The following is a 16,344-nucleotide window of genomic DNA, read 5'->3' as shown; positions in this document are numbered from 1 at the left end:
ACAGGACTGCTTTCAGTAACGCTCTTACAATCCTGTATGGAGCGTGCTGGGGTCGCCTTCTGGACCGCTACACACAAATCACTGTAAATGAGGGCACTTCAGAACGTTCATGGGAAAATGGAACTAAAACATAAGTTTACTTTGGTGAAAAAATTTTTTGAAATGCATGTACTTTTTTCATACTAGGCATTTCCAGGACGGTTTGAAGACCCCATGCATATATAAATGAAGAAAATGTCTCCCAGTTTTGGTACAGCATAGCACATAAAGTTTCATGTGGGTAAGCAACAGCAAAATTCAAAATGAGTCAACCCCCCCAAAGTATATCACTTTGATTTCTGAAAGTAAATCACTTTAGTTCACATCACTGAAATCATTGAAATCCTTTTTAGAGTCGCATTGTTTAATGTAAACAGCTTTTCTTCAGTAAACCCAATGTGTCCATCAAGTCCCATGAAAACTATCCAAACATACTTTCCAAAACATAACATTTTTTTACCAAAATAAGCTGAGCAGCTTATTTAAAATCAATTGTTTCAATGTATTACAAAACAACATACTAATCTGAACAATTTTAACCAATTACAGCCATCCTACATATAGAATTCTTTGACAATTAATTAGAGTCAGAATCTCACATTCTTCTTACCTATGGCATATGTCTATTCTCAGGCTTGATTCAGTCACACAATCTCTTCCTCTACCACCTTCTCTGTAAAGACAAATGTAACTCTCAGTGAATTATATGAGGAACAACTTCCAGATTCTGTATATTTTTAGAATAATCACTGATTACAGGTATTTAATTTGTCTTTAAGCCACATTGTGAATTTGACCTGCAAACAGGGCTACTTCTAGAATTCATCATCTCAAAAATTCTTTCCTTCCATGCACTCTTAAAAGCTTTCTGGGCTTTAGTGACAAGGTCATTTGTGGGATCATAGCAAATTAACATAAGCTTGCAAAAAGCAGGAACCAACTATACCCATATTTGATATAGTCTAATTTTGCTTAAGCCATCATTAGTGGCTGGAGTGATGCAAATGTCATCAGAAAAGCCATGGAAATCCTGTGGTATGAGCAGTGCTTGGAGCCAGGGGCTCTAATTTTTACTTCTAGCTTGGCCTCTTCGCTTTATATAAGGCAAGTCACTCTATGCTTAAATTTACTCATGTCAAGTGAGCATAATAATACTGACCTTGCTTAGATGTCATATGACAGTTGTAAAAAGCCAAAGTGCTCTTGCAAATGAAAATTTTTTAATGAATTGAGCAAGGGGACACTTCTGACAATGTGTTATTCCAATAATGCAATGATACTAGGTAACTGGGCCATCACTAATATTTTACTATTTTATTTACTTATTATTAATAAGAATTAGATAAATCCATCTTATATTTTGGTACCTCTAGATAATATATGCTAAATATACATCTTAAAAAACTGGAGATTGATTGCATAAAGGTATTATAACAGATAGTACTGCTTTTAGATATTTGTCAAATAACCAGAAAAGCAATGTTACGACAATGGGTTATTATAATACTAAAATAAATATATACACATACACATATATAATATATACACATACATATATATGATATATATATATATATATATATACACCATATTAAAATGGCAACATACAAATTCAAAAAACACTATTTGAAGAGAATATGAGAATATACAACTACATACAAGCCAGGCTGGTAAACTGGCTCAAACGTGTTTGGAGCTGACTTTTTATTAATTTACTCTATCACTGGCATGAACACCTAGAGAACTAGGGCCTTTCCTATAAGCTTATACCTGGAGTGTCAAGCTGTTTTCAAGGTCCTAGTTTTAGCTCCGCCATTGACCTGCGTGTTTTTCTCATTTGTAAGATGGTATAAATGAACCCTGCTTGCTTTGTCTCAAATGGTTATTGTGACATTCAAGCAAGCTTATGAATGTGAATCTGCTGGGAATTATAAATTACTATTCAAGTAATTTATCTATCTATCTATCTATCTATCTATCTATCTATATAATTTATATATATTACCCAAGCAACTTTGGGTAATGCCTTGTACTGACTACCTTCTGCACAGAGCAACTATTTTCTGTGATGTCAAGTTGTTTTGCTTTTGCTTAACTCCTCCACTTCCATATGGCTTTCCCTGTTAATTCCAGACATTCTGCAAAGGTATCTGAACCTCACCCTCCCAGAGAGTAACATGTGGACAACTTAGCGGCAAGCCACTCATGAGAGGGGCCTTCCCTCTGAGAGCCACAGTCTTACACAGCCACGCCCAGGGGGCCTAGAGACGGTGTTCTCGCATCGTCCTCGGTCTTGCTCAGAGGCACAGGCGGCTCCTCATTGATCACACTTCTCAACTCTTGGAGCAGCTGCTTCAGGTCCCTTGTCGGGTCTTCTTTCAGCGCATTGGCTTTCATAGAGTGCTGAGTGAAAAAAACATAAAATAAAGACTTATTCTTTCAGATTTCTATGCTGTTTTCTGTCACAAAATTAACTCATCTGTGAAAGAGAAATGATGGAGGAGCAAGCAGAAGACAATAACTATCACCTAAAATCTTATTACACAGGATAATCAAAAACAACCAATCAACAACCAACAGAGTATTACAGTAGGCATTCAGTATTTGGGAAAAAAAAATCCCAGGATGTTCCGAAAAGTGAAACTTGAATTTTCTGTGTGGGGGGCACTATGCCGGAGCCACATGAATGGAGTGGAGTGGGGCACAGCCTGCTGTGGCCTCCGCCATCCCACAGGGCCTCCGTCTCCAGCACGCACCAAGCACTGTTCGCTGGGGTCTTGTTCATGCACCGTGTCGTTGGGTCTCCAGTGCTTGCATTTGAACTGAACATGTTTAGGCTTTTTTGCTTATCATTATTCCTGAACCAATACAGTTTAACAACTATTTGCATAACATTTACACTGGAGTAGGTATTATAAGTCATCCAGAAATGACCTAAAGTACATGGGAAGGTGGGCATAGTTTACATGCAATTATACAAGGGCCTTGGGCATTCATAGGTTTTGGTACCTGAACAAAATACTGGAACAAATCCCCTGAGAATACCGAGGGACAACTATCTATCTAATACACACAAACACACATACAGAATGAATATTTACACCTCTGACAGTACTTCCAAAAGTTCACAAAAATGGAATTAAAAGGTATATTTATTTTGGTGCAAAAATTTTGAAATCCATGCATAGCTTTTTCTTTTTTTTTAAACTTTTATTTAATGAATATAAATTTCCAAAGTATAGCTTATGGATTACAATGGCTCCCCCCCCCATAACTTCCCTCCCACCTGCAACCCTCCCCTCTCCCGCTCCCTCTTCCCTTCCATTCACATCAAGATTCATTTTCAATTCTCTTTATATAGAGAAGATCAATTTAGTATATATTAAGTACAGATTTCAACAGTTTGCACCCACACAGAAACACAAAGTGAAAAATACTGTTTGAGTACTAGTTATAGCATTAAATCACAATGTACAGCACATTAAGGACAGAGATCCTACATGAGGAGTAAGTGCTCAGTGACTTCTGTTGTTGACTTAACAATTTGATACTCTTGTTTATGGCATCAGTAATCTCCCTAGGCTCTTGTCATGAGTTGCCAAGGCTATGGAAGCCTTTTGAGTTTGCCGACTCTGATCATATTTAGACAAGGTCATAGTCAAAATGGAAGTTCTCTCCCCCCTTCAGAGAAAGGTACCTCCTTCTTTGATGACCTGTTCTTTCCACTGAGATCTCACTCGTAGAGATCTTTCTTTTTTTTTTTTTTTTTTTGCCAGAGTGTCTTGGCTTTCCATGCCTGAAATACTCTCATGGGCTTTTCAGCCGGATCCGAATGCCTTTAGGGCTGATTCTGAGGCCAGAGTGCTGTTTAGGACATCTGCCATTCTATGGGTCTGCTGTGTATCTCACTTCCCATGTTGGATCATTCTCTCCCTTTTTTTAATTCTATTGGTTAGTATTTGCAGACACTAGTCTTGTTTATGTGATCCCTTTGACTCTTAGTCCTATCATTATGATCAATTGTGAACAGAAATTGATCACTGGGACTAGTGAGATGGCATTGGTACATGCCACCTTGATGGGATTGAATTGGAATCCCCTGGTATGTTTCTAACTCTACCGTTTGAGGTAAGTCCGATTGAGCATGTCCCAAATTGCACATCTCTTCCCTCTCTTATTCCCACTCTTATATTTAACAGCAATCACTTTTCAGTTAAGTTTCAACACTTAAGAATAACTGTGTATTAATTACAGAATTCAACCAATAGTATTAAGTAGAACAACCAATAAAAAATACATGCATAGCTTTTTCATAACATGTATCTTCCATGAACTTTGTGAAAGCCCCTGTATACAGTGTTGAACTACACACTTAAATCACATGCATCACAGCATTCCAAAAGCCTCAGGAATTGGTGGCCTCACGCATCCCCAAGGCCGGGGTAAGGAACAGGGCAGCAGAATGGGAGCACTGACTAAAGTCTGCCCCCAGAAGCCGTCAGAATCCCAGCTGCCCTCCCACATTGTCAGGTGAGCACTCATTTTTCCCTCTGAAAGGTGTCCAGAGGCTTAATCTCTGGGTAAGTTTGAACCAAAGGATTCTAGGCTCCAAAGGAATATATGGCATCAGGAGTAAGGCTGGAACTGAAAATATGAATATGAAGTGGCACTGCTTTCATAGAAGTGACTCCAGACTTCCTCTTGAGAGTTCTACCAGATGGACTAAAATCTACAATTCAGGGACAAGAGAGCTTTTGATAACTGACAGGCACAAGGATAAAGATTTACAGCTAATTTTTGCATCCCTCAATGAAAAAAGCAATACCTAGCCATCTACCAGTTGAAAAACACTAACAATCTTACAAAGATAAGGTTCTGAGTCAGTGTTCTAGAGCCCATTCATCTGGAACAAGAAAGGGCAGCCAAGGATCACCAAGAACTGAAGCAAGGAAAATCTCTAACTTGAAAGACAGACATCACAGCAGAAAATTTAATGAATCTGAAGTTTAATTTGGTTGACAGAAGATATGGTCAAAAATCTAAAGTTAATATTCTTAAAAAGAAAAGAGAAAGTACTGTACCCATGAAATAACAGAAAGCTATATAAAGACAAGACTTAAAGAACAAAAATGGGTTCTTGGAAATCAATACAGATAGACAGATATAGATATAGATATAGATATTAACTAAGGCAGAAAAAAATCCAATGAGTGCTTATAAAAAATATTTGAGGACATTTCTGAAAAGGCAGGAGTGGATGAGGAGCTGGAAAATGGCAGCAAACCAGAGAAACAGTCCCAGAGGTCTAAAGGACAACTAATAACTCTAGAGAAAGAGAACTGAGAAAATGGAGAGCAAAATATAAGTAAACTAAGAAACTTTCTGAGAAACAAAGAATACAAGAACCTGCTAAGAGAAAAATGAAGAGAAAGAGTCCCAGAAGAGACATCCTGAAATGAATATCAGGGCTAAAGAAACGACCCTCAACGCTTCAGGAAAGAAAAACAGGTCACATACAAGAGTTCTGGCATCAAAATGGCACAACAGCCAAAAAGTGCTGAGAAAGTAAGATGAGCTTCTGGTAGAACTCCACCAAAGAGGTGAAGAAACTGGGTAACTCTAGGCCTCAGGAAAACAGCCTTAATTCAAAGCCCCTCAAGCCTGGGAGTGTATTAAGGTGATGTCAGAGTGTTAGTGCCCTTGGCTTAGCTACCAGCCAGAAGAAAATTTAAATCTTCTTTGAAGGATAAACAAAGAGATTCAGATCCCCAAATTAGTTTTATCATTTTTTTCATACACAATGTTCAGAACTCAATTATTTAAAAAGAACAAGGCAAGTGTTGGGTGCAGAGGTTAAGATGACATTTGGGGTACCTGCATTCTATTCGGAGTACCTGGGTTCAAATCCTGGCTCTTTAAAAAAAAAAAAAAAAACATTTATTTATTTGAAAGGCACAGTATCAGAGGACAGAGCGAAAGTGAGAGACAGAAAAAGACAGAGATCTCTACTTCTAATTTCAGCTTCCAGCTAATGTGCAGCTAGGGAGACAGCAAGTGATGCCTCAGTACCTGGGTCCCTGTCACCATGTGGGAGACCAGGATTGAGTTCCCGGCTCTTGGCTCTTACCAGAATTAAGAGCATCCAGGCTGAAGCACAGAGACAGAAAAGGATGGGTAACAGAGAAGAGGGTGCAGACATATAAGACATGACGGCAAAAGATTAATATATGTGATTGGAGTCCTAACAACGGCATGAGAAAGAAAGATAATTAAGAAGGGAAGGGGTGAACATTTTCTAAAACGGATGAAGATACTAATGTACACATTCAGGAATATCAGGGGAGTCAAGGGAGATGGATGCAAAGAAGACCACACCTTGGCCAACTGTAGGCAAACTGTTACAAACTCAAATAAAAGTACAACCTTAAAAGCAGTCAGAGAAGAGCCAGCATTGTGGCACAATGGGTTAAAGCCCTGGCCTGAAGCACCAGCATCCCCATGGGCGCCGGTTCTAGTCCTGGCTGCTCCTCTTCCAATCCAGCTCTCTGCTATGGCCTGGGAAAGCAGTAGAAGATGACCCAAGCGCTTGTGCTCCTATACCCATGTGGAAGACCTGGAAGAAGCTCCTGGCTTTGGATCAGTGCAATTCTGGCTGTTGAGGCCATCTGGGGAGTGAACTGGTGGGGATGGAAGATATCTCTCTCTCTCTCTCTCTCTCTCTCTCTCTCTGTCTCTCTGTCTCTACCTCCCTCTGTAACTCTGTCTTTCAAATAAAAATAAATCTTGAAGAAAAAAAGCAGCCAGAGAAAAAAATTACCCCCAAAACAGCAACAATGAGATTTACAACTGCCTTATTAGTAGAAACAATGGTAACCTGGAAGCAACGTTCTAAATAAATGGATTAATCCATTAGACAAATATTTATTAAACACCCACTATATGTTACAAGTGTTCTAGGCACTGAGGATGCATCAGCAAACAAAAGAAATAACATGTATTACTTTTATTGTGTACAATTATATACAATAAAAATTTTTGAACAGAAGATATTAATTGTGTAACAGTCTAGACTATAAAGTCATTTGTGCTGTTAGAATGATTATTTTATTTTATTTATTTATTTTTTTACTGGACATATGACTGGTACTTTTTTAAGTGATGGATGAGATTCTTTAAAATATAGTACAGTCTATGCATTAAGCAGCGAGGCAATGTCTACTAGGCTGGAATTTCAGAGCTGATCTTTCTAGATGACCCTAGAAATCATCATGTTCACATTTATCATTATAGATGACCCAAGGTCACAAAAAGAAGTTAAAAACACATTTACAGTCTCGATGACTTCCAGTTGGATGTCTTCTGTTGTTGTCTGTCTTTTTGATATGCAGGATTATTTGGGGGAGTAATTTAATTTTGACAATATACATATTTTTAAAGTGAAATGACTGTATTATAAACAAAAATTGCCCATTTCTGCTCATCTCTGAATTCCAGTTTCTACAGAGAAACATGCCCCGCTTCTAAGATTACTATCCTGCTGCTTGCCTGATTATTCTTTGTTGTGGTAGTTTATTTTTCAGTGCACACATCTTAAGTGTACAAGGGGAGTCTTTCTGAAACTTGTAGTCATTTAAATATTACATAATTGTCATTTAAATAGTTTGGGAGAACTCGTAGATTATAGATGATCTTGTTGCCATACCTAAGATAAGGCTTTTATATATATATATTTTTTTAAATTTTATTTAATGAACATAAATTTCCAAAGTACAGCTTATGGATTACAACAGCTTCCCCCCTCCCATAACTTCCCTCCCACCCACAACACTCCCCTCTTCCACTCCCTCTCCCCTTCCATTCACATCAAGATTAATTTTCAATTATCTTTATATACAGAAGATCAATTTAGCATATATTAAGTAAAGATTTCCACAGTTTACACTCACACAGAAACACAAAGTATAAAATACTATTTGAGTACTAGTTATAGCATTAATTAAACACCTGAGAGTAATTGTGTATTAATTACGGAGTTCAACCAATAGTTTTAAGTAGAACATAAAAAATACTAAAAGGGTAAAGTATTAAGTTCTTTTTTTTGTTTGTTATATAGTTATTTTTTTATTTAATAAATGTGAATTCACAAAGTGCAACTTGTATATTGTTGTGGCTTCCCCCTCCAAACCTCCCTCCCTCCCGTGGTCCTCCCCTCTCCCACTCCCTCTCCCATCCCGCCCTTCATCGAGTTTCATTTTCAATTACCTTCATATACTGAAGATCAACTTAGTATATAATAAGCAAGGATTTCAACAGGCTGCATTCACACAACCGCACAAGGTATAGGGTACTGTTCGACTAGTAGTGTTGTTTCATAGTAGAACACATTAAGGACAGAGATCCTACGTGGGGACCATGTACCCAGTGACTCCGTTGTTGATTAACAATTGGCACTCTTATTTATGACGTCAGCAATCACCCGAGACTCTTTCTATGAGCTGTCTAGGCTACGGAAGCCCCTTGAGTTCACCGACTCTGAACTTGTTTAGTCAAGGCCGTATCACAGTAGAGGTTCCTTCCTCCCTTCAGAGAAAGGTGCCTCTCTCCTTGATGGCCTGTTCCTTCTGCTGGGGTCTTGTTCACCAGGATCTTTCATTTAGATTGTTTTTTTGCCACCGTGTCATGGCTTCCCATGCTTGTGAGACTCTCATGGACCTTTCAGCCAGATCCGAATGTCCCAAGGGCTGATTCTGAGGCAGGAGTGCTGCCATTCTATGAGTCTGCTGTGTGTCCTGTCTCCCCCGCAGGATCATTCTCTCCCTTTTAATTCTATCCTTCATTATTTGCTTACACTGGTCTTATTTGTGAAATCTCATCGACACATACCCTATCTTTTTGATCGGTTGTGTATTTATACTTTAAGATAAGGCTTTTAACTAATGCAATGGAGGTTCATGGTGTGATTTATAAAACCAATCATTTCTTTATGTCAGAGCTGAACACTGACTGCAAGGTATTCATGGTTCCATAAATAGCTGCCTTTTTCCATTAATGGCAACCCAACCCTTCTGCTCAGAATTCATGAGAAAAGTATACAAAATACTTTTTAAACAGTTTTGTTTGACAGTATTAGAGAACTACCAAGGCAATAGATTTATGGAGATAAAGTTCAGAACAAGGAAAACCCAGATAAATGAAGCATTTAGAACCAAATACCTCTTCAGAGGAGACAAAGCCTGAATTTTACAATGCATGTATTTTTTTCGTGAGCTTTAAAAGTATGAAAGGTTAAAGTAAAAAATTTCCAGTTTCTAACAAAAGGGAATAAAAATGTTCCATGATTAATAAAATTTTTTAAAGATTTATTTTATTTATGTGGAAGGCATACTGGTTCACTCCCTAAATGGCCACAATGGCCGAGACTGGGCCACGCTGAAGCTAGGAGCTTCATCCAGGCCTCCCATGTGGGTGCAGGGCCCAAGCACTTGAGCCATTTTCCACTGCTTTCCCAGGACATTAGCAGGGAGCTGGGTTGGAACTGAAGCAGCAGTGACTCGAAAAGATATCCATATGGGACGCTGGAGTCACAGGCAGTGGCTTAACCCTCTATGCCACAACACCAGCCCCATTAATACAATTTTTATGATTATAACCAAGTTTCTCAAGCAAACAACATACGACAGATAACCACCAAATTGCTTTTTAACATTTGAAGTCATGCTTCTACAGCCATCTCAACATTTGCTTTGTAATCTGGAAATACTTGTGATGGAAATAATCAAAGAATTGAATATAAGGCTATTAAAGAACTCACTTTAACAATTATTGTTCACATTAATCCCACTAATATTTAATCTTTGTTTTCCCCAGAGAAAATACCAAATAGTACGGAAAATATTTTCATTCTTCAGGATTACATGACTTATATAGGAAAATGTATAACTAAAACCTAGCTGAGGCTGGTGCTGTGGTGCAGTAGGTTAAGCAGCTGCCTGAGATGCCAGCATTCCATGTGGATGCTGGTTGAGTCCTGGCTGTTCCTCTTCCCATCCAGCTCTCTGCTGTGGCCTGGGAAAGCAGTAGAAGATGGCCCAAGTGCTTGGGACCCTGCACCCACATGAGAGATCCAGAAGAAGCTCCTGGCTCTTGGCTTCACTGGCCCAGCTCCAGCCACTGCAGGCATGTGCCGAATGAGCCAGTGGATGGAAGACCTCTCTCTCTCCCTCTTTCTTTCTCTTCATCTCTCTGTCTGTAACTCTACCTTTCAAGTAAATAAATAAATATTTTAAATAAATAAAATGTGGGAATTGAAAGTGCCATAAGGAGATATAGCTTTTTAGTGAAATTCCTCCCAATTAAAAATTATTTACATACTGCATAATTTGCATAGTGGATTATGACTGGCTACTTACATGAGACAGGAAGCTGGCTGTGGACTGGGAAGAGGGTACATTAGAATGAGAACGGGCCACAGACGATGGCTGCAGGCGTGGTTTCACAGAAGAATTTGAAGTAAACCCAGGGCCCTGAAGTTCCTGGAAAACAATACGTATGTGAGCAACATAGTTGTTGCCCTAGAGCTACAGAGAACTGTGAAATCAAACTGTATTTCTTTTCATATTCACAAGCAAAATTACTACTGAGACTTAAAATACCTGTGCAGCTATAAAGTGTACTTCTGAAAATAGATTTTATATATGTATATATTTCAGTGTAAAATGTACTATTTTTAAAAAACATGTTTCTCTCATGGCAATTCCATTACTTTTGCTATTCCTCAAATACACACTGTCTTTGCACTCACTCACTCCAACTACTGTGTGGAAAACTCTTCCCCTCGTACCAATCCCCCAGGAGAACTTGTGACACTGGTCATTGCTGCACTTGCTGATGTCCACTAAGGATAAACTGTGGGGTTTCAATCTGTTACTCTGTGAGTGAAAACCATAGGGATAGGATGGCACATCGGTACAGATTTTGTAACTGCCAGTATCAGATGTCGAAAAGTACACCAGGCAGGATGTATCAAAGGCACATGAAGAAAATACGAAGGCATTACTGCTGCTAAACTACTGTTTGTGACGGGAAAACCCCTCACCTTTACATCCAGAGTGTGCTGCAGTTTTAGGCGCACAGATTCCTGTTCCTGGCGCTGGATGATGTCTTGACATTCTGCAAACTGCAAAGATGCCTATAACCAAGTGACCACATGTCGGTTATCCTTCACTGTTCGCTCACTTTTACTTCAGTAACTCATAAATGCAAAACTACTATATTTTCAAGAAAACACACCCCACTCCTAGCACACTGTATTGGTGCCATTTGGTCAGTAAGCTGAGAACAGCCGGGGGCCGTTATCTCTACCTTCTGCATTCCCAGCATACACACAGCATTCCCCATGTGGAGGGCACTCAAAAAATGAATGGTTTTAGCAAAGTATAAAGATGTATATAAAATTAACCACAAGTGAAATTACTGAGTGAAGACAGCATATTTTAGCAAAGGTGGCATAGGTGGGACTGCAGACTGCTTTATATACCCATGATGATATTGCGTGGATTTCCTAGGAAATAAGAATGGGTTTTGGTAGTTTTAGGGTTCCAGGAAGCCTAAAAGAAAGATTTATCCCTTTATAGCAGATGGCAATGATTCACACAGGTCAGCCGCTGATCCCACTCATCCTTTGAGCTGCGCTTTCCACTGCACTTCCTGGGTCCCGCAGAGCACCAGACACTGGTTGCTGGACCGTTTGCTGACATTGCTACGCGAGTCTTGTAGCTCATTCCCCAGTCAGTCTTTGGTGGTCAGTGAGGCGCTCGTGAGACATCTGTACTTCTGCAGGCCACCAGGGACATCAGAGGCATCTTACATCCCACCCTGCACCGCCCCTCTCTGTGTTGGATTGGAATGCAATATAACTATGAAACTATGAAACTCTGAAGAGCCTCTATTGGAGTTTTGCTTTGAGTGAAGTTACTGGGATACAATGCAAATTGACAGCTTCAGCTCCTAACTCAGAGCTTTCCTTCAGAACCATTCTACTTGTCAATCATCAATCAGTTGGTAATCGCGCTACGTACTTGGCTAGTAACTACCTTATCGAGAGCCACCTCCATATTGGCCACCTTTTCTTTCAGACGGCGCTCCTGAGATCTCAGAGCTTCTAGCTCCCCCGCCATCTTGTTTTTTTCTGTTGCAACAGTACTCAATTCCTGGCTGAGTTTACTCTTCTCTTCTTTCAAGAAATGTTTCTCCTATAATTATAGAGGAGGAAAACAGCAGAAATAGTCCGCTAATATAGATGCTGAGAAGTGACGGAAAGTTAAAACCTTTATGTGTAGACTGCTGAACCAGGTAACATCTAATTCACATGTCATCAATTGTCCTGACTTGGAGCTGGGAGCACCCAGAACTGTTACTATGTACTCTCTCTGATTTCCATCACTTCTTGTATTATTCTTTCTTTCTATGCTTGATATATCTCTGATGGAATCTATCAAATGTGAAATAATTATATTGTCATACAAAAGACACAGTGTTTTTGGGAACTGGGATCCAGTAATCACATACTAAATTTTATTGAAATATATTTCAAATGCCAAAGAGATTTAAGAAAGATGCACTTATTTGAAGGCCTTGTGGGTTTCTATTTTGCTTCAAAGTCAAATATTCATTTCATAAATACCTACTGGTGATCCTATGACTTAAAACCAAATGAGACATGTATCTTCTCACCTCAAGTATCCATCATTAAAATTAGTTCATTCCTTACAGCACTGTGGAATAGGCAGACAAAAGTAAGAAGTCTGCAGTTGTGAACTTAAAACCTAAGATATCAGTTTACTGGGTTTACATCCATTTAGATGTATTTTTTTCATAGTGAAAAGTATTTAAGCCATAAGAATAAGGTATCGCCACTTTGCATGTGAGTAATTTTTCTTTTTCTGATGGTTTGGGATCGACTTTCAGAGGAACACGGATTAGCCATTCAGGCCTCCCTGCCGTGTGGAGAACATGTCCAGATGAACACGTTCCCGCAGGCAGGACAGGCATCTTCGTTGATAGCAGGCAGTAACCTCTGAAAGCCCTGACTGACTTCGAGAGAGGCACTGCTACAGGCTCCCAAGGGCCAGTAAGGGAAGGAGAAAGAGAAAAGGATGAGTTCAGGACGAGAGAAAAAGAGGATGAAAAGTGGGAAAGAGCAGAGAAAGAGGAGACAAGTGAGCCCGTACGACGGGACATGTACGTATCTGTTAACACGGAGCCACGTGCTAAAGCAGAGTAGCAGCTCACCGTGACAGTAACTCAGCAAGTACTCTAGCTGTACTGTTTATTTTCTACTTAGGACATTCATCTTTTCACCTTCATTATGGTCAGTTCCGTGATGAATCTTTTTTTAAAAAAAGATTTATTTTACTTATTTGAAAGAGTTACAGAGAGAGGTAGAGCCAGAGAGAGAGAGAGAGAGAGAGAGAGAGAGATCTTCCATCCACTGCCTCACTCCCCAAATGACCGCAATGGCCAGAGCTGAGGTGATCTGAAGCCAGGAGCTTCTACTGGGTCTCCCACGTGGGTGCAGGGGCCCAGGACTTGGGTCACCTTCTACTGCTTTCCCAGGCCACAGCAGAGCTGGATTGGAAGAGGAGCAGCCAGGACTTAAATCAGCGCCCACATGGGATGCTGGTGCTGCAGGCTGGGGCTTTAATCCACTGTGCCATAGGACCAGCCCCAATGATCAGTCTTTTGAAAATACAAATGTGCTCCAAAATAATCAATATTAGGAAACATATATAACATGTTATATTAGCATAACACAAATCTTATATTTCTCATTATGTGACGTATGTGTTCTTAGAAGTCACTATGCTGTGCAAGATTCTGGGTCACATCATAGTGGAACTGACCGTATGTAGTTTGTTTATACTCATTCCCTGCTTCTACCAAAAATGTCCTTTAGCTCATTTTCTGCAGTGAAAATACTAGCTAATTAAGATCCTGCTCACATGTTCCTTCATGAACTCAGCCTCATTCTCTCCCTCAGAAATAAACCCTCAGCACCAGCACAGTGGTGTAGGAGGTTAAGCTGATGCCTGGGAAGCCAGCATCGCATATGGGCACCAGTTCCTGTCCCGGCTGCTCCACTTCTGATCCAGCTCTCTGCTAACAGCCTGGGAAAGCAGAAGATGGCCCAAGTACTGGGGACCCTGCTACCCATGTGGGGAACCCAGAAGAAGCTCCTGGCTTTGGCCTGGGCCAGCCCCAGCCACTGTAGCCATTTGGGGAGTGAACCAGCGAACAGAAGCTCTCTCGCTCTCTGTAACTCTTTAAAGTAAATAAATAAATCTTGAAAAAGAAAGAACAAAAGAGAAAAGCTCTCCTAGTTCCCTACTGCTCCTTGAACCTCTGCTGTGTGTGATTGGGGCTTGCAGCACATTAATAGAGTGAGAACATTGGTGCCCCCACTATGAGGACAGAAACTCACCTTATTTGCATTTGTCATAGCCTCTTCCAAAAACTGTATCTTGCTCTGAAGAGCATCTATCTGACCTCTTTTGGCTGTGATTTGCTTTTGCATTCCCATTGCCACTTTCATAGCTATAGAGGAAAAAGGAAGTAAACTTTATTTAAAAAAAAAAGATTTATTTATTTATTTGAAAGGCAGCATTACACAGATAGGGACAGAGATCTTCCATTCATTGGTTCACTCCCCAAATGGTTGCAGTGGCTGGAGCTGTGCTACGCTGAAGTCAGGAGCCTGGAACTCCATCTAGATCTCCCACTTGGATGCAACGGTCCAAGTACTTGGGTCATCTTCCGCTGCCTTTCCAGGCACATTTGCAGGAAGCTGGATCGGACTTGAAGCAGTCGGGACTAGAACCAGCGCCCATATGGGATGCCGGCATCAATGGCAGCAGCTTAACCTTTTGTACCACAATGATGGCCCTTGCTTTTGTTTTTAAAGTACCAAAACTTTGAGAAGCTACTGTAATTTGATGATTAAACTTTATGAGAAGGTGACAAATAAGATTCTCCAAGGCACCTGGCCAGTTTTCAAAGGAAAGATGACAAAAAGACATCTTTAGGTTTCACAATGTTGGGATTTAACAATTTCTAGCAACTACTCAGAGGTCTTAAGCTAGGAAACATATGATGCTTTGTGGTTGCTTTGCCACTAGAACTAATCTCACTGACCATGATCAGTTGCTGTATTTCCAACAGAAACAATAATACTGATCAAATTCATACTTAGATATGAAGGAAAAAAGTACATAAAATTATAGTCACATAAAGAGCAATGTATACTATATTTTTACTAAAATGATTTTTCCAGAAACTTGTATTTAAAATACCACATAAGACCTCAACTATTAATGATGTTTTTAAAGACTGTGGTGGTATCACAAACTAGACAATTTTTATTCTCATGATTATATGTTTGGAGCTCACTACTTTATCAGTAGTCAAATTGTCAGCATAAGCATATATATGATTTTTTTTGAAAAAAATCATAGGGTGATAGGGTGAGAATGTTCTAGATGGGTATAAAGCACTGAACACTAAAGACATGGCAGGCCACCGAAAAGACCTATGAAGGTAATCCTTGTTTAGAAACTCAAAGTTAGAAGACCCTCTGTTTTTTCTTAAGTCAGCTGAGAAAAGAAGTTTGACAATGCCACTCTTTGAGCCATGTCTGGCTACCTCTTAGAGGTTACAATGAAAACAGAAAGGGTACCATTAATTAAAAACAAACTACGGGTGGGCAACTGGCTCAGCAGTGAAGATGCTGCTGGGGATGCCTGTGGTCCACGCCACAGAGCCTGTGCTCTGAGTCCGCACTCTGCTTCTTATCCAGTGTGTCCTGCAGACAGCACATGGTGCCTTAAGTAGTTGGGTCTCTGTTATCCATGTGTGGGACCTGCACTGAGTTCTGGGCTCCTATTTTCGGCCTGGCCCAACCCTAGCTATTGTGGGCACCTGGAGAGTGATGGAATATTTCTCTCCCTCCCTTTCCTCTATCTTTCCCTCTCCTTCTGTCATTATACCTTTCAAATCAATAAATACACTAAAGAAAACCTAAAACAAAATTCCACAGAGAATAAAATGTTTGATTTCTTACTAACCAGGTACAGTTCTTATGTATAAAGTGAAAATAAAGATCCTGGTCACAGTACAGATGAAATTAAGTATGCGGCGAGTCCCTTTAAAAAAGCTGAGAACTACTGCTACATAACACCCATCATTAATACCTAGTGCTGTATATTTCTCACATTATCTGGCACTGTGAAGAGGTGGTAGGCAACGCTTCTC

General features: G+C 39.8%; 1 protein-coding gene across 6 annotated transcripts in view; it reads right to left on the bottom strand.

Annotated features, from left to right (window-relative positions):
• CCDC158 (coiled-coil domain containing 158) overlaps positions 1–16,344 on the bottom strand; it is an 87,455-nt gene that overhangs the window by 17,859 nt on the left and 53,252 nt on the right. For 4 of the 6 annotated variants that reach the window (XR_007909219.2, XM_051819667.2, XM_051819665.2 and 1 more), the window contains 6 exons: positions 14,519–14,631; positions 12,132–12,290; positions 11,135–11,227; positions 10,449–10,571; positions 2,282–2,442; positions 650–712 (listed from right to left, as the gene is read on the bottom strand). Coding sequence is in view for 4 of the 6 variants with exons in the window: in XM_051819667.2 (XP_051675627.2) it covers positions 650–712; positions 2,282–2,442; positions 10,449–10,571; positions 11,135–11,227; positions 12,132–12,290; positions 14,519–14,631 (712 nt within the window). In the remaining 2 variants the exon portion in view is untranslated. Of the gene's footprint in view, positions 1–649; positions 713–2,200; positions 2,443–10,448; positions 10,572–11,134; positions 11,228–12,131; positions 12,291–14,518; positions 14,632–16,344 lie in introns of all 6 variants that reach the window. The other 2 variants (XR_011378391.1, XM_051819666.2) reach the window with 2 other exon arrangements.

This window comes from Oryctolagus cuniculus, chromosome 8 (assembly GCF_964237555.1).
Source record: "Oryctolagus cuniculus chromosome 8, mOryCun1.1, whole genome shotgun sequence".
Lineage (NCBI taxonomy): Eukaryota > Metazoa > Chordata > Mammalia > Lagomorpha > Leporidae > Oryctolagus > Oryctolagus cuniculus.
The sequence above is the reverse complement of the archived record's forward strand: the minus strand, read 5'-3'. Positions and strand labels throughout refer to the sequence as shown.